The sequence below is a fragment of the Pimephales promelas genome, chromosome 19 (assembly GCF_988280905.1).
Source record: "Pimephales promelas chromosome 19, fPimPro1.hap1.1, whole genome shotgun sequence".
Classification (NCBI taxonomy): domain Eukaryota; kingdom Metazoa; phylum Chordata; class Actinopteri; order Cypriniformes; family Leuciscidae; genus Pimephales; species Pimephales promelas.
The window spans coordinates 13637266-13657149 of record NC_142787.1 but is presented as its reverse complement, the minus strand read 5'-3'; the positions used below and the strand labels follow the sequence as shown (position 1 = coordinate 13657149).

The 19884-nt window shown below is 36.8% G+C and overlaps 1 protein-coding gene and 1 long non-coding RNA gene across 2 annotated transcripts; one reads left to right on the top strand and one right to left on the bottom strand.

Annotated features, from left to right (window-relative positions):
- The first annotated feature begins 1921 nt into the window (after positions 1–1921).
- ark2ca (arkadia (RNF111) C-terminal like ring finger ubiquitin ligase 2Ca) lies at positions 1922–19126 on the top strand. The gene is made up of 8 exons (XM_039679234.2): positions 1922–2139; positions 12183–12381; positions 12496–12621; positions 12767–12893; positions 14012–14116; positions 14200–14295; positions 14376–14479; positions 15430–19126. The coding sequence occupies exons 1-8, from the start codon at positions 2079–2081 to the stop codon at positions 15545–15547; spliced, it is 936 nt and encodes a 311-aa protein (XP_039535168.1). The 5' UTR covers positions 1922–2078; the 3' UTR covers positions 15548–19126.
- Positions 14289–17581, bottom strand: LOC148970769 (uncharacterized). Its single transcript, XR_016147596.1, has 3 exons — positions 17505–17581; positions 15438–15543; positions 14289–14456 (listed from the first exon to the last, which is right to left on the bottom strand). It is a non-coding gene; the product is annotated as an uncharacterized LOC148970769 (long non-coding RNA).
- Positions 19127–19884: the final 758 nt, after the last annotated feature.

Below are 19884 nucleotides of genomic sequence, written 5' to 3'. Positions count from 1 at the left end.
CTTATTCATCATCTGGAATTGTTTAAAGCCCTTTGAACAGTTTGTAGTTTGCACTGAAAGTATCTTTTGGACCTTGAACCGTTTGGTTCCCATTGAAGTCCATTATATGGAGAAAAATCCTGGAATGTTTTCATCAAAAACCTTAATTTCTTTTCGACTGAAGAAAGAATGACATGGATATCTTGGATGATGACATGATGGGGGTGAGTAAATTATCAGCAAAAGTTTTTTAAAAAGTGAACTACTCCTTTAAGAAAGCATCTGATCAAGCGATGTGGATATGTTTGCACAGCTCTCCAATTCTCTGTCATCATGTCAACAGGTGAGGGTATTAAAATGACATTTTTATGATAGTTTTAATATAAAATATGTTTGAAACTACAGATTATATAGGTCTGGTGAGACTTAATCCCTATATTCTTTGCATGACACACTCATTACGATACAGAATGGCAGCGTTATCCTATGATAAATCTTATATAATAAATCTTGTATAAAAGAGGATCTCGGGAATGTGCGTAAACAACCGGCCCGAGTCCTTCACAAAACAAATCGGTTTACTCTACAGGCTTTCAGACAGCCGGAAGTTGAGGTAGATCAAGTTTTTTCATCACATGCTGTTCACACATTGGAAATACAAAATTTTTACATTTAGCCTCTTGTAGTGTATTAGGTCAAGTAAGGTAAGAGGTCAAGTAATATATGAGTACAGTGAGTAAAGGATTCTTTATAACAAGCAGTAACTGATGTTGAGTAAGATGTGTTACTTTATAATTGGAGGAACAGAGAGAGGGTGGGGGTCTTTACAGGGGTTGTGCTGAGGAGTATGAACAGAAGGAGTAGAGATAATCACAGATCAGACCCCTGTGTGTGTCTGTGTGTGTGTGTTTGGGGGAAGGGCTTCAGGACGGGTAAGGACTGACATATGGAGTGTATAGTCTTTCACAGCAACCAAACCCCTTTCTGGCCAACAGGCCCTGTGTCTGTCTGCGATTCTCTTGCACTCTTTCAAATGAGATTTTTAAAAATACAAAAATACAAAAAAAAACAGGTTATGTTTGTTTTGGTATATACAAACCTCAAATCTGAAAGTGTAACAAAAGCTATACAACAGTTGCCCAACAGACCATTCAGAATACAAAAAATGTCTTTGAGTTTATTTCTCAAGTGAGTTAAAACAACACACACAATATAAAACTTGTTAAATGCAATTAATCTCAATTTTATTATTCGTTTTTCTCTAAACTTTTCCTCTTAACCCCTGACACTCTCTTGAGTTTTTCGACTGTTTTATTGAATGCCAGACAAAAATCATTGTACATTCTGTATAGTAATATTATTTAGTTTTATCAAAGTGTTTATTTGTATGTTTGTTTAATGCTAGTGACCAGCATGCCACAGGTACCTATATTTAAAGGAATAGTTCACTTCAATAGTAAGTTTGTGTCATAATTTAGGCTACTCACCATCAAGTTGTTTCAAACCTGTATGAGTTTCTTTCTTCTGCTAAACACAAAAGATATCTTGAAGAATGTTGGTAACCAGACAGTTGACAGCATTTTTTTTCCATACTATGGAAGTCAATGGGGTTCATCAACTGTTTGGTTACCAACAATCTTAAAAACAAATTCATACAGGTTTGAAACAACTTGAGGCTGAGAGTTAACCATTCCTTTAACCTGGATAATTCCTTTAACAAAAAAAGGTCTGATTACATAACCGTGACTATCTTTGAGTAGCAGTTTTTAATTAATTATATGTATATATCCCAACATCCCAGTATAATATTTACACGCTGATGTCATAGTTTACAAATCTTGACGCGTTTTAGCAGCTGAGCGTCTGCGCCGCGTCCACTCTGATGATGTCAAAGCCCCCTACAGCTAATTCACAAAAGACTGGCCGCCGTGCCGGGCGCTCTGATTGGATGAGCCGGAGCCACAGGAAGCAGCGCCGTGCCCGCCGATTGGTTGTCGTTCTCTTTGTGTGCGGGCAGCTGGCGTCTGGGCTGCATTTTGAATGGTCTCGTATTGGAAGGCGAAGGTGTCCATGGGCAGCACAGCAACAAAGGAGCCAGGATGGTGTTAGTGCACGTCGGATATCTGGTTCTTCCCGTCTTCGGTTCCGTCAGAAGTAGAGGTAATTGCGTCTTATTTACTGTCGCACGCACCCTTGTCTGGTTTTAATGAGCGCGCGAGGGTCGCGCGGACGTGATCAAAGGCTGCTGGCCTGCCGGAGCGTCGCGTATTTTGCAACACAAATACGGAGCGATTTGCTCAGTGAGGTAACATTAAAGAAAATACGTCATGCTGATATTCTAGATATTCACTGTGTTCTGATTTGCTGGATAAACATTTATCAGGTCACAATTTGGACAACGCGTACAACCTTGCTAAGCGTCATCCTTTGTGTCATGAAGCATTTGCGTTTAATATAGCTGCTAGTAACGTAATAAGCTACGCGCGTGTATGCGTATTCATGTGTTTGTTTTACGTATAGCACCCTATTGGGGCGCGTCAAACGCTTGGTACTATCAACGAAGCTGTCGATTCAACGGACGGCAAACTACATATTATAATCAACAAAGTAACGTTAGCGTCGACAGCGTTTTAGTTCGTTGCAGTGGACATAACGCGACGCGTTGCGTTAAATTCCCTCACATCCGTTCCGCCGTGTGCGGTTTTGTTTATGAATAATTAAACATGGCTTCAGCAGTCAGTGTACTGATGGGCAGCTGCAGTGGCACAACATACCCTCAGCTGAACCTGCTCATAATTTAAGCTTTTACAGGATGAATGCATGACAAATTGGCTTCGGATCGTTTTAATCTCTAATCATCATTTGCAGCTGGCATTGCGTGTTTAATTCTGCTCTAATGGAGAGAAGAAGGGGAAAAAAAAAACGTCTCAATCTTAAATCCCACCTTAGCCAGCCATGTCTGGATTGAAAAAAAGGTGCATCATATACAGTATCTGTGCACTTAAATGATAAAAATGTTAGAAAAACACAATTTAGCTGTATTTGGAATTCCATAATGCTGCAGTAACCGAAGAAGATGCATTTATGTTTATAACCTGTAAATACTATGCATTTTATAACCTTCAATGCACCAGCAGAAAAAGATGCATTGGTTGGTACATATTATGCATTCAGTTGCCACCAACAGAATACGTGCAATTGTAAAATATGAGGTGCATCAGATCTGTGTATAAAGTGTGTGTAATTACCTAATACAGTTGTGTATGCATTTTACACCAGCAGAAAAAAACAAATGCATCAATGTACATGTGTGCAATAATAATAATAATAAGGTGCATTTTGTAGCCGTGCCCTAGCACCGATGGTTTCATTGATTGTGCTTGTATTTGTTTCTATTTTTTTCCTTGTTCCATAGTCTGGGGGCTGATTCTACATACCGCATTTTTTCAGAGCTCTGTTCCCTTCCATTGTGTATCTAACGATCACCCGCCGCTGCTGTGCTATAGCCTCTGCCTGCCCTGCATCTAGCTGTGTTGTGACTCCCTCTTCTCATTCCCTCTCTTTCCATCTGAAGACGACATTACAAACAAACTCTCACTCATCCAGTTTATATCCTCCTGTGTAACCGACTGCAGAATAACACTCTCTCTTCTCTAGAAGAATCCTCTTGTCTTCTTATTTTTTAAATGGTCATTGTTGCTTTGACAAAAATAACAACTCATTGTAGCATTTAGCTTTTTTTACGACTGTCATTGTGATTTGTCCCATTCTCAGTGTGGATAGACCAACATTTTTGCTGTAAATTTCTGTCAAGTGGATGCATTGGCCTCTCACTCGATCATAGCCGGGCTTGATCGACCCCTAAACACTTGTCTCTGTCTCGTCTTTTTGGGAGGGTGTGCTGTGCCGGTGCCGGAGATTTGGACTTGCTTGAAGCTTGACGTGTTTATTTCTTTTTATTTTCTAATTATTCATGTACAGTTCGGGTCGATAACATCTCACTCGGTGACCCTTTGCTTCCTGGGGCGGACGATTAATTATTTAATCAAAATAAATCTATACCTTCTTCCTTGAAGGAATATTTTCTGTCATTATTTACCCTCATGTCGTTCCAAACCCCTATGCTGTTATTAGTTTAGTGCAAAACAAAAGGAGACGTTTAAGGATCTTTACGGGTTTCCAGAAAGAACCAAAAACGCCATAATCGTAGTTTAAACCAGTTTTATTTCAGCAAACGAAATTACTAAAAACTAAACGAGTTATAACAAAAGCTGAAATATTTACGTTAGTTTTTATTTATGTTGATTCTAGTTTAGTTTTATTTCTAGTTAGCCGTTTTAGTGCTTCAACTTATAGTTGAAAATATAGTTAAGAATGCAACATTTGCATTTTTTTATCTAATATTTATTGTTTACACTTTATTTTAAGGTGATGTAGTCACATTGTACTTAATGTACTGAGTGATATTAATGGATATGTTAGGTACTGTTATTACTAGAGTAAGTATTTTATTGCAGTTTTTACAAACAAAAATGTTTTTAGTTCATAACAAACTTAATTTAAATGACTTGTGCACTATATTTCAAGTCTTCTGACGTCTTATGAGTTAAATGCAAGTTATAGTTCACTGATTATGTGTGTTCAAATGGTTTTAATGGACAAAAACGCCATTGGTTCTTGTATGGAGCTGAATCTGTAGGTTCTGTAGGTAGCGTATGATTTCTCCATATGCAGTAATGGTGTTTTTGGTGGTTTCTAATGGAAAAGAGCTCAGATTCAGAGTCTCGTTAAAAATGACTATATAGTTTAGGGCTGTGAAATGATTAATCGCGATTAATCGCATCCAAAATAAAAGTTTTTGTTTACATAATATGTGTGTGTAGTGTGTATAATTATTTTCACATCCGTGTGTATATATTAAAGAAAAATGTGTTATTAATATATCAAATATTTATGTATAATATTAATTTAGTATAAAGTACATGCATGCAAATATTTCTTAAATATATACAAGCATGTGTGTGTATTTATATATCCAAAATAATTGTACACACTACACACATGTATATTATGTAAACATAAACTTTTATTTTGGATGCGATTAATCGTTTCACAGCCCTAATATAGTTCTCGACTATATGAGACAACATCGCTTCAAACATTACAACGCTCATGATAACTTAACTCTACAATAAATAAACCCGAGTTCACCAGCTAAGTACTCTTTGAGAGCGATGCCATAGAAATATACAGAGCTACCGCAAAACCGGAAGTTCAATTTTTTTTTAATGATGGCTTATTTCTCTGGCGCATTAGGTCTATATGATGTAAATTGTTGCGGTACTATTTTCAAGACTAGCATAATGTTTCCCTTTTTTAAAATGAGATGAGTCATATAATGTTAAAGACAACCTAAATGGCGTATTTTGTTAAAGAAAAAAGTAATAAAATTAGCACTCGGAAGAAACAAACGGCTAAGTGGTAGTTTTCGGCGCTTGACTGGCACATGACACCCGACCAGCACTCAAACCGCCCCTCATTCATTTGATTTACCCATGCTGCAACGCCAGCATTAGCCTAGCGCTACCGAGCGGCGCTCCTAGCGCTGTGCGAGCGCCAATGTCATCCACTTTACAGGGATCACTAGAACTGCACTGTAGAAGTCCTCCTAGTATCGAAATGTCTCTATTTCTTTGGTTGTGGTTCTCTGCCTTCTGTTCCTGTACTAGGCTGTAATGCATGACCATGTTTATTATTTTTCTCTTGATTTTGATTGTTTCTTTGTTTTGGAACATTGAACAGCAAACTCCAATGTATCTTTGTGTAGACATGTCCTGCTGTACTGACGTGTTGTAGCATACACATCTACCCATTGGATGCTGCTTCTGTTATGTTAACTTTATGGAGCATGGTTGGGCCTTGCCTTCGCTCTTTATTTGCATGGAATTATTATTATTATTATTACTATTATTATTATTATGATCACACAATTCCACTCATACTAATAATTTCCAATAAAGACTGTAGATTTTCCCCTAACCCTCAGTGTGCTCTCTGCTGATTTCCATGTGTCGTACCCTCAAACCCCTCCCACTCCACTCTACGGCCTCTTTGGCCCCTCCCTCGAGTCATCTCTCAGCTCCTCCCACTTGCCAGAGTGAATCATGGGAATGTGCACTCACAAATATGGAGGCAAAATAGTCACTTCAAGTCACACGCATCCCATCTGCATTTCACTCTCTGACCTCCCGCGTTAGTGTATCTCCTCGTTCTCATTTTGTCTTCCGCAGAAAAGGATTTTGAGTGAAAGTCAATGCAATACATGAACTCCAATCCTTTTGGTCAATTCCTGATGGATAACAACAAGTCCTGAGGGCTTATTTTTCTTCTTTGCATTGATTTTTCTAGTTTAATTTGGAAATACTCTACATTTCAAAGGTTTGGGGATGGTAAAGAAATTAATACTTTTATTCAGTAAGGATGCATTCAATTGATCAGAAGTGACATTAAAGACATTTATAATGTCACAAGATATTTCTATTCAAAGAATCCTGGAATATTAGAATGATTTCTGAAGGATCAAGTGACACTGAAGACTGGAGTAATGATGCTGAAAATACAGATTTGATCACAGGAATAATTTACATTTTAAAATAGAAAACGGTTCTTTTAGATAGTAATATTATTTCGCAATATTCCTGTTTTTACTGTATTTTTGATCAAATAAATGCAGGCTGGGTCGGCAGACAAGACCTTTTAACATTTTAAATCATCTAGCTGACCCCAAACATTTGAATAGTTGTACATCGGATTATGAAAATAAAATGTTTCGAAACTTTGAGATGGATAAGAGTCAGGGATAGATGATAAAACGGTTAATTCTTGCATTCCTGATGCCCATTGTCATTTACGAATCACCACGACACCCTACGTCAAACGGGTTAGAGGAAAGAGGAAACTCGACATGCTGAAAAAGAGGTCTGAATAAAGGTAGATTAGAATTAGTTAAGAGAATCCTCAGATAAAAAGTGTTCAGGCCATAAGGGAAGAATAAAATGCATCTGAATGAGGTTTAATCTTAACAAAACTCATTCATTGACCTTCAGGACATGACCTTTGTTTCTAACGATGGAGGTCAGAGACTTTTCACTCGATGAACATCAGAATCTCCGAGAGAAGAGAGGTTCGTGGTTTATTAAGGACTCGCAATGTACAATATCCCGGACGGCGAGTACATCGCACAATTATTCACTGATCAATATTTTTGCCTGGGTTTCTGAGGAAAGCGGAGGGAAAAGATCATTAGGATTCAGAGCGCGTGAACTGCACACTCCATACGTTTCTGCTGATCTAAGAGTTTTGCTTGAATCTCTGGAGCCCTGGGGAATATTTCCCGCTGAGAAAATCACTGGTTTCTCCTCTGTTCTGTTCTCCAAAGGCGGCGTGAAATGAGACAATAACAATTCTATATCAAGAGTTTCTGCACTTTTGCACTCGGAAAATTCCATCTCCTCCTCCAAGTGCAACTGTGTTTCTGTTTCCCCAGGGCCACAGACTTTTGAGCTTTTAAAAATCTTTCCTGTGACCTTTTACAACACAATTTTGTCCTTTTGTCTCCTCAGGAAAAAAGAAACGAGTGATTTTTAGGATATTGTTCACCCAAATACGTACACCTCGTTTTTTCTCCAGATAACGTTGTTTGTACTTCAATGTTCTTCAAAAATATCTCAAGTCAGTTTTACAGGTTTGGAACGGCATGAGTGTGAGTTAATAGCTATGTTTCCTTCCATCTATTTTCATGTGCATTTTGGTGCATCACATGGTAGTGCTTATTGCGTTTCGTCTGCACGCTCTGAGACACGAGTCATTTATGATGATGTAGGAAAAAAGAGCCATAGTTTCTTCCCCGATTGCAGCAACTTCCATTTTTTTATTACACATTGTACCAATTTCACAGAAAAAAAAGGTGATTTTGTTCTTTTGAACACATGGGATGGAAACGCTGCTTGATTTGCAAACTATTTAGAGATATTTCAATTTTGCACTCAAGTTAAATTGACAACTTTCAATGGAAACATATAGCTAATGATGATGGATTGTTCATTTTTGGGTGAACTGTCCCTTTAAGGCAGAGGGTAGATCGGTTCTTTTCTTGCAAATGATATCTTGGAAATCGTCAACTTTTTCCATTCCTCTTTGCTACTTTTCCATTGTATTTCAATGTAGACGCGCTATATGGACGCCAAGCAGTTCGAAATCGTCCCCCTATACCCTCATTCACTATTCCCTATTACTCCAGTAATATAGTTGACTTAAAGGGTTAGTTCACCCAAAAATGAAAATTAAGTCATTAATTACTCACCCCCATGCTGTACCAACCCGGTAAGACCTTCGTTCATCTTCGGAAAACAAATGAAGATATTTTTGATTAAATTTGAGAGGTGGATCACTGCTACATAGGCTCCTAAGGGATTGAAACTTGACGGCCCAGAAAGTCTTTGAAGAAAATGTTTAAATATTCCATGTGACTACAGTGGCTAAAGTATAAGTTTATCAAGCGACGCGACTACTTTTTTTGCGAAAAAACAAACAAAAATAACGACTTTATTTGACTACTCCATTTCTTCCTTGTAGGCCTGAGACGAGAGTTCAAGAGATGTCCATGACGTATGCGCGAGAATTGCGTTCTTATTCTACTACTTCGTCGTGGAAATCTCTTGAATTCTCATCTCAGGCCTACAAGGAAGAAATGGAGTAGTCGAATAAAATCGTTATTTTTGTTTTATTTCCGCACAAAAAGTAGTCTTGTCGCTTGATAAACTTATAGTTGAGCCACTGTAGTCACATGGAATATTTAAACATTTTCTTCAAAGACTTTCTGGGCCGTCAAGTTTCGATCGCTTAGGAGCCTATGTAGCAGTGATCCACCTCTCAAATTTAATCAAAAATATCTTCATTTGTGTTCCGAAGACGAACGAAGGTCTTGCCAGGTTGGTACATCATGGGGGTGAGTAATTAATGACTTAATTTTCATTTTTGAGTGAACTAACCCTTTAAAGAAGTGAATGAAAACAAGTGAACTCGGACACAGTGTGCCGGAAGGGCTGCTGCTTTTGTGTAGTTTGTGCTGGCTGTTTAATAATCATTTGAAACTGGCAGCTCCTGTAGTAAAGAAAATTATTATTTTGATCTCAATCATGCTAACTAGCATGTATAAACCTTAATTAAACATTTTAATCAATTAAAAATGAATTATTACATGTATGATATTACACTGTAGCCACATTGGACCAGCAGTTTGGGAAAATGGATGGATGATACACATGTGGGCGCCATCTTCTGATCAGGTGCAGCGCTACTATCACAGTGCATTATGGGTATTCTCTAGCAGTTGAGTGTACATCAGCTGTACACTTGTTAATGCGGTGCATTATGGGATTGAATGAATGCACTCAATCACATCCACTATGGTTTTAGACACCACTACAAATGGCTGTTTCATCAAATAGTGTCTAGTTCAAGGGTATAGGGGGCGATTTCAGACACAGCCATGGCACTCCAACAACGCGAGACGCGAGCACAAAGGTTAAAGACGTCCATCTGGTGCGTTTACATTGTAAAACAATGGAAAAGTAGCACAGTTGAATGGAAAAACATATTTTTGGTGAACCAGGCCTTACTCTGTTCATTCTCCAGCATGCAAACGCAGATCTGAAGACCCAACCAACACATCATGCAGTCCTGTTGTAGGCTACACACTTTACATCCATTACTGTGACTGTAACAAACTTCAGTACTCAAAGGAGGGGGGATCACATTACAGTAGTCATCTGCTTATTGAGATGGGAAAGGGGGAAATTATTTTAACATGAAATAAGACACTTCAGTTTTAACACATTCAACAGACCATATGCAAGGACTGGAGTAATATTTAGCCAGCTAGTTATCACAAAAATCACCTTAAAAGAGTTTATTTTGCCATATAAAACATATAGATGAATGCATTTCATGTTTTATTAGCCTATCTGAGAAGGAATGTTAGCACAGCTTGCATGCATGTTTGTATTTCTACACTGCCGTTCAAAAGGGTAAAGTCATTAAAATGAATACTTTCATTCAGCAAGGACGCATTACATTGATCAGAGGCGAACATAGAAATGATTAATGTCTATTTGAAATAAATACAGTTCTTTTAACTTTCTATTCATCAAAAAATCCTAAAAAATGTAATGAAGGAGCACAACTGTTTTCAACGTTGTAGCGAATCAGCATCAGCAAAACTACGCAAATGACCAACCAAAATCAAGAGTCACAATGATCTGTTTAATAATATAAATCTATAAAGGTTTTCACTGCATGACCACAGCAGGGTGAAGTTATTTCGTAAGTGTGTGAGAGTGTCGGACAGCTGAGCGGCTGAAATAGATCTTTGAGGAGCAGCTGTCAAACACTCCTCCTCTCTCCCTCCCCCTCCGTTTCTCTCCGTCCCTTCCCCCTCCTCCAATCCCATCATTCCCTCCCCCTCCGCCCGTGTGTCCCTGAAATCCCCCTCCCCTCCATCTGTCTGTGTTATGTCCGTCACTGAATCCGTTTGACTGCTGAATCAGCTCATAAACGCCTGTCATTATTAGGCCCAATAGATTTTCTGTTGAAGCAGATCTCCAGTACTGACGCAGTTAGCTCCAGTATATTTCCCCTCAAAAAAAGCATTGCTAATCCCGAGGGAATGGGATCAGTTAGATCTGTGGTAATCCAGATAAAGAACGAGATCTACCTGCAGTAACGCGGGCGTTAGATCCAGCAGGTCACGGCGTGTACACGCATCGTCAACTGGCTTCAGTTAAATAAAGAACAGCAGGTAATATATTCTCTAATGCAGGACATCCATCAGAACGGCATCTGCTTCTGCTTCATGTCCTGCTGATAAAGATAAGATATCTTACAACATCACTTACCCTACAAACGGTTGCACAGTCTCTACCAAATTGCCATTTTTGCTCCAGATATTATTACTACTGTACATTCATAGTTAATATGGTATCTCAACAATGTGCAAGAAGCTATTCGATTTTTTGTAATTTTTATGTAATTTAATCAATTTAATTTATGAAATTAGTTGAACACGAAATAAGACACTTAAGTTTTAACATTTTTTTTATTATCAATTAATAAATTATTTCTATTTAAAAATTATTTACCTAATTTACATTTAGGTGATGTTTTATGTAGTATATTATTGACTTATCTATTATTTTAGTTATTTACTTTTTTAATTGATGTTAATTTGATATCTTTGCTTATTATTTTATTTAATATCTAATTATGTTTTTCTATTGTAACTAACTCTTTTATTTTTATTTATTATTTTAGTTATTATTTTCATTTTTGTTGATGTGAATACCAATTTATACCACGTTTTATTTAATTATTTATTTATCATTTTGTTAAACTGTTTTTATGCTAATACCAAAATATAACCACTTTTTCAGTAACAATATCATTTTTGTTTGGTTAGAATGTTATTTATTATTTTATTGTCATTTTTATGGATGCCATTATCAATTTATAACAGTTTTTTCTGTAGTAACAATAACTGTACTTAATTTTTATTTAACTTTATTTATTATTTTAATGTTATAGATGTTAATACCAAATGATGACAGTTATTCTGCATTAACAATGACTTTTATTTTTTAGTTATAATTTGGTATTAGCATAAATAATAATGAAAACAACAAAATAAAAAAATAAGTTTCCCTGTAGTTCAAAAAAAGCTGTAAAATGTGGTATTTTACCTACATCAAACTATTGGTAGAATGTAAGTACATGTGTGTCTTTCTCATTGGCTATGTTCAGAGTGGATTAGTAGTGTACTGAATACTGCACTGTGTACACTGCAAACTGTTTTTAAAATGTATGCTTTTGCTTTTTGCCAAAAAGTAACTTTTGCTGCTATTTCACAAACAATGTAAAACTTTTCGCAACAATGATAAACATTTTTAAAAGGCTATATACTATAATAATGAAAGTCACATAACCTCATCATGTTCGGTAAATGGCTTCCATTAGGGTATCTTATTAATTTTGTAAACTGCACAACGTATACTATTCTGAACATAGCCTTTGTTTTTTTTGTTTTTTTTTTCACACATCTCTGATCAGTTGTGTGGACTCTCTATTTTGTGATTGGTTTTCCTGTACAGGAGCACATTTTAACCGGCACCAGCATAGTCATGCTACCTCCTGTCGGCATTTTCACCTGGCTGCTACAGCAACGCCTCTGCCTGCTGAGTTCCCGCCCCCTCATCTGGCCCCGCCCCCATTCCAGGAAGTCCCGCCCCCTTTCCTACCTCAGGCCTTACAGCAGCAATACCTCATCCAGCAACAGCTACTGCAGCGCAGGTAGAAATCACATCTAACATGAACGCTTAAAAAATGTTTATTAAGATAAAAGACACGATAAGGAGAAATACATAAAGCAATTGATGAATAAAAGGTCAAATTGTCGCTCTTCAGACGCACACAGGAGCGAGTCCCGCTGAACACGCATCGGTTACGCCCAGGATATGAATATGCTCCGCCCCTCCATGTCCCACAGCCAATCCCACAGCAGCCCAGATACCTGGCGGAAGGCACCGACTGGTGAGATCTAAATACAAAGCAGCACTAAACTTACTTGAAGCGTTGGGAATTATCTTTGTGATTTAAAAAGGAGAAGAAAAACGGAACTGATTGTATGTTTTTAAACGACTCTTAATAAAATGAATATGTGCTTGTGTGTTTATAGGGACCTGAGCGTGGACGCAGGTGTGCCACATCAGTATCCTCTGCAGCAGATCCCTCAACCCTACCAGCATTACCTGGCCTCTCCCAGAATGCACCACCTCCCCAGGAACACCTCCTCCACCCAGGTGGTGAGTGTCTAAGCGTGTGTGTGTGTAATATATATATATATATATATATATATATATATATATATATATATATATATGGCTGTCAAACGATTAATCGCATCCAAAATAAAAGTTTGTGTTTACATAATATATGTGGGTGTACTGTGTATAATTATTTATATAAATACACACACATGCTTGTAAATATGTATATACTGTATATGGATTTATATATAATTTATATTATTATATTATATTATATTATAAGCTTTTATTTTGGATGTGATTAATCGTTTGACAGCCCTAATATATATATATATATACATACATACATATTTGTATGTGTTTAGCATATACGGTTATACATGTATACTAAACACAACTACTGTATGCATGTATGTATTTGTGTACACATATTTACTCGTTTATAGACAAACATGTATATCTATTTGTTTAGTATAAATGTACAACAGTGTCTGTGTATGTATATACACACACACACTGTTATACATGTGTACTAAACACATATACAACGAGTAAATATGTGTATAGTGTACACACACACACACACATATATATATACTATATATATATATATATATATTACTCATTGTATATGTATTTATTAGTACACATGTATAACAGTGTGTGTGTGTGTGTGTGTGTGTGTGTGTGTGTGTATATATAGATACAGACTCTGTTAACATGTATAGTAAACAAATAGATATACATGTTTGTCTATAAACAAGTAAATATGTGTACATACATACACATACACACACACACACACACACACACACACACACATATATATATATATATATATATATATATATATATAAAATAGTAGTAGTTGTGTTTAGTATACATGCATAACAGTGTCTATGTATGTATGCTAAACACATAGACAGATATATGTGTGTGTGTGTGTGTGTGTGTGTGTGTGTGTGTGTGTGTGTGTGTGTGTGTGTGTGTGTATGTATGTATGTATGTATGTATGTATGTATGTGTATATATATATATATATATATATATATATATATATATGTATATATATATATATGTATATATATAAATGCCACGTTTAAATGCACTGCGATGTAGACGTGTTTTAGTCCTGTATGTTGTTTCTTTTGTAGGTTGTCCATGAGATAAGGAATTATCCATATCCACAGCTCCACCTGCTGGCGCTGCAGAGCTTGAGTCCCAGCAGACACTCTTCTGCTGTTCGGGAGAGTTATGAGGTAACACACAAACAGATGAATTCTAACACACACACACATTCATGCTTTGCTCCACTTAACACTGAGTGTGTGATTGTGTGTAGGAGCTGTTGCAGTTAGAGGATCGATTGGGAAGCGTCAGCCGAGGGGCCGTGCAGACCACCATAGAGAGATTCACCTTCCCGCACAAATACAAGAAGGTTTTTACATCTAGTTTTATATTTTTATATTCATGCCCAGCACAGAGTTTTCAGCTGCTAACATACTTGTGTTTGTGTAGCGGAAGCCGCTGGATCTGAAGTTATGTGAGAGTGAGGAAGAGTCTGATGTGGATGAGAAATGCACCATCTGCCTCTCCATGCTGGAGGATGGAGAAGATGTCAGGTAGTGTATAATACAGAAGCTCAATCATTCCAAATTTTTCTGATTTCTGAGAAACATTTCTGATTATTATTAATGTTAAAAACAGTTGTGATTTTGTAGCATTATAAATGTCTTTACTGTAACTTTTGATCAATTTAATACACTATTGCTAAATGTTCCGGAGTACATTATTTAATGTAAATATTTTGTTAAAATATTAAGAGAGCTGGCAAAAAGTTTGAAAATCTCTTTACTACATTATAAATACTACACTCTTAGAAAAAATAGGTTCTATATATATATATATATATATATATATATATATATATATAGCATAGGGTTCTTTACTCAACTGCAAAGGACCTTTTATGCAAAAAACAAAATGATCTAAATGACAAGAAAGAACCCTTTTGGCACAAAGGTTCTTTATAGGCTATTATTCATTCATATATTTCATTATTCTGCATCATTTTGCAGTTGTAATTAAATTATTGTTTATTAAACTGATGTAGTAACTTAATATCATATTTAAATCATGCTGATTTTTGGAGTGTGATATTGATTAATTAAATTTTTTAACCCCCATATCTTAAATTTTGTGATCATTCATATGCATTTCATTTTAGGGGTTCCAAATACATAGCGCTTTAGAACCTTTTAAGGTTCTAAATAGAACCTTTTCTTCTAAGAGTGTACACAATACCAGTGTTATTTTAGTTTTTATTTTATATACTACTATAGTATTTATTTATATTTTGAATTGGCTTTTATTTTGATATTTTCAGCTTTTATTTTGAAATGCAAGTTTTAGCAATTTTGTTGTGTGCATTTGTCACTAAAAACCACGTAAAAAAAACAACAAAAAAACAAAGTATACTTTGGTCTTAACTTTACACATCCTAATAAACCATTTATATGCAAAAACACAAAGAATAAGTTGGCTAATCTCTCCCTCTCTACTTCTCTTTCAGGAGGTTACCCTGTATGCATCTGTTCCATCAGGCGTGTGTGGACCAGTGGTTGGCCACCAGTAGGAAGTGTCCCATCTGCAGAGTGGACATCCAAACACAGCTCACACCCGAGAGCTGAAATAACACGCATTAACAAATAACTCACACACACATGCTCTCTTTCGCTCTTATAAATCCACAGACATTTCCATCCACACACACACTGTATATTACCTACACACATGTGTATGAGCCATCCAACACACACTAAACACACACTCACATGCTTTACTGAGCCAGTGACAATAACTGACACTACACACACTCACACACACACACACACACACACACACGCTGGTAGAACTTACTAAAGGGTCTGTCGCAAGGAGTGATTCTGTCCGTAGGGAAATGGTGTGTGTCCGTAGCATGTGTGTGTATTTGTGCAATTCCTTAAGCCATGAACTTTACTAAAGACCCTCAGCTTGCATACAATACACACACACACACTTACACACTAATTATAATATATACACAATGAAGCGGATAAGACACTGTCAAATCTAGCTGCTGGAGTGGGTGTGTGTGTGTGTGTGTGTCCACTGTATTTCTGATCTGCAATACTGCTTTAGTCTTACACACTGGAGCTACTTCGGCTTGCGTGTGTGCGTATGTACGCTTGTTCACCATTTTGGTGCGCGTGTATCGTATGTGTGTTCATATTTTCATGGGTCATTGGGTTAGCGATGCACGACAGTGCATGTAAAGAAGCCAAAAAAAAGAACACAAAAAACACAAAAGCAACTCATTTCTGAGACAGCAGGAGGAGGGCTGTTGTCTTACACTCAAAAAAACAACAAAGTAGGCGGAGAATGTCGTGATTGGTGGATTCGTGTAGATAGGCGCAGTAGTAGTTGCATGCATCTGTGCTTGGGTTGTTGTTTCAAGGTACACCTGGGTGTGTGTGTGTGAGTGAGTGAGAATGCATGAATGTGTATTAGCTCCTTTAAGCTGTGACGATCTGTAACATTATCAGACTCATGTAGCGAGCGTGTGAGTGTGTGTGAGAGAGACCCTGCCATGACCTTTGACCCTAAATGCCTACTGAAAAAAGCACATGTGAGCATAGCTAAAGTGCCCGGCCTCACTCTGGTGCTGCGCTGCCATGGTTACTGTATTTATTATTGGTATTTAAAACATGCAGTGTTTGGAGGGAGGCAGGGCTTGTGCGTGTCCAACCATGTTCTTGTGTGACAGGTTTCCCTTCGTGGTTGCTATGCTGGATGCTATGCTGTATTGCTAGAACTACAATGTAGAATGTCGTGTGATAGAGGACCATCCGCCAACAGCACACAAGCGGGGCGAGAAGGACGAACCGGGAATTTTTCTTATTTGCCTCACCTAGGCCCGAAACATACACAAGCTGTAACAGTTTTCTGCTATTATTAGTTTTCAGTTTCAGGTCAAAATGTCAGAGAATCTTGCTGAGAAAGTTAAAATTAGCGAAACTCTTAACATGTTTACAGCTAGCAACGTGAACAATAGCACATCTGGTATAATGGTGCAGACGCTTGAACGCCGTCGCCCACTTGAGCACTGACGTTTGCAAAAAATGCACATTAAAAAAGGGAAGCATGCTGGCAATGTGTACATTTCTGGCCTTATTTTTATTTTTTATTTTTTTGAAGCAGAATTTGAACAATTTACAATTATATATTATTTTTATATGCATTGTTTTTCGAAACTTCCGGTTTCATTTGGCTTAATATGCAAATTCGAACCAAAAGGCAATTGCAACATTTTTGAGGCTAACTTCAATAAAATAAAATAAAAACTATTCGTTTCAGCCAATGAGCTGCATTTTTGCCTGTGCGTCGGCTCCTCCCCCCCAGTGTTCTGTGTGCTGATTGGTGGATGATGGCTCGTGTTGATCGTTTACACAGGGTTATGTCCGTTGAAATGCCTTAAGTATTTAACAATCATAATTTATTACTAACTGTAGATATTGTGGGTGCGTATTTAATTTTGTATAGTTTCATTTTTTGCAATGAAATCATATTTTATTTATTTAGAAATAACACAATGATTAAAACTCTTACCTCATGTTTGAGTTGGTTTGCGGGAATGCTTCGCATGCGGTTGGTCGTGTTCGTGTGTGTTTCTCCCTTTGGTGCTGTGACCTTACTGACATTCCGCTTGCTGATTGGTCAGACACTGCAGCGGAGTGGGAGTATTATGGGTTTTGATTCGCTGTCCTGTTTGCACTCTTAGTTTTCCAAGGCCACCCTCTCACTGGCATCATTTTAACCACTCTGGCGACCTTTGCAACAATCTTTCTCTTCCTTACTCTCTGTAAGTCTTTCTTACATTGTTAATGTTTACATGAACTTTACCTCTCTCGTCTCATATTTGTGGCTATAGTTGGCTAGTGTTGACATGTTTACATCCTCTACTTGCTTTCTTTCTCCTTTCTCATGAATTGTTTTTTTTTTCTTTTGTCTTGAACAGTCTTAAATTGCTAATGTTTACATCTAAGGGTGTGGTCAAAATCAAGTGAGCTTCCTTACATAGGAAATTACCTTCTCAGTCAGCATACTAACCTAATAAGTGGCTGTTTTGAAACGCCACATGGGCAGCAACAAGTACACAACACACAATAGTGTTTTATATTAGCATATTGCTAAGCTAGCAAAGTGATATGCATAAAATGTATAGCATGCACAAATATTGGTTAAAGTAGTCCATTGTTAATAACATGGAACTGTTTTTATCAATGCATTTGAACTAAAATGAACTATATTTCTGATTTTGCCCGCATTCTCCACCATTTATTGTGGCTGAGATTGTCACAAAGCATTGTGTGATATTTTTTATTTTTTAGATCCTGTACAACAGCCATCGCCTAGGCTGTGTGCATATGGTGTTGTCTAGCCTAGGAAGGGAGGCTCACTAGGTTTTGGAACAAGCCCATGTCTTTTTCTCAATCTCTCATTCCTTGTGCCTATTTCGGTTTTTTTCTCAATCTCTATCTCTGATATTGTAAGTCAGTCTGGATATGTGCAACCTCTCTCTTCATAGTTTATTTTGCCAGTCTTACTCTTTCTTTCTCTCTCTCTCTTTCTCCCTGTCTCATGGCAGGGTCAGGACTAACAGAGTATGATAAAGCACAACAGATTTAAAATGCATGTTTTTCTCAGGTTTGAATATATACATGACTAAATAGAAATATACAGCTACATAGAGAAAATAAAAACTAGTGCAGATGTTCTACTAATGATTTTAGAGGATTGATTTTTTTTTTTTTGCTGCTGCTTGCATTTGAAAAACAAAACCAACAAAAAAAAAGACATTTAATAATAATGTTGTCCTAAAAGTGCCAGTGACAGGGGTGCCGCGTGCTGTGGGTGTTTTTTCACTAGCGGATTTTCTAGCAGAATATAGACTATTTATCATTCATATTAAAGCAATAGCGCCTCCTGCTGGTGTGACTGCTAGTGCGTAACTGGTTGAGTAAAAAAAAAAGTCTGTGTAAAATGTTAGAATTCTCTTTTGGTGGAATTTTTGTACCTTATTTATTACTACTACTAATGATGAATTTAAAAGTGGCTTTGCTAAAATGTTTTTGGTTTCGTTTTGTTTTCATTTTGTTTAATTTCAAAGCTTGTACATTATCCTTTTTGTATGTGCTCATTTTGTAATAAAAACTGTTGAAATGCTTAAATGGTTGTTTTGTGTCAAGCACATTATGCTTTTAATCATCTTTCTATATAATTTCAATGTCGATTTAAAAATCCACCTGAAACCTTGTTTTACATGGTTTCTGGCTGGTGAAAGCAGGTTGGTTGAAGCTGGTATAGATGGTGTGATCAAAGCTTAAATGCTGATTTGTAATGTGCAGTGTTTTATTTAGTAGGATTGTAATTCAATGTATTGAGGGAGCACTTCACACATCTTAACAGTAGAGGGCCAAACACACTCTTTTGAATGCTTATGGAGACAATATATGCACAAATTAAATATAAACAAAATTAACATTTTAATGTACACTACATTCACTTAAATATCATCTCATCTATAGCATTTATTTGTGAATATAGGCAGTAAGAGATGGAAGTATACAATATGCTAATTTATTTTAATAATTTATGAAACCACTTACATTCTCTGTTACCAAAGCAACAAATAATTCACTCTCACTTTTTTATCTTCTAACACTGTTGTACATATGACACAGATGAACTCAGAATCATTAGAGTCAAGGTGAAATTGCATTCGCAATGTAATATCATTCTGCAGTGAGGCATATGCCGTTCAAAAGTTTGGGGTTGGTATATATATATACCCAAAAATGAAAATTCTATAAGTATTTACTCACCCTCATGTTGTTCCAACCCCATAAGACCTTCATTCATCTTCAGAACACAAATTAAGATATTTTTGATGAAATCTGAGAGCTGGATCACTCCTGCATACTAGTCC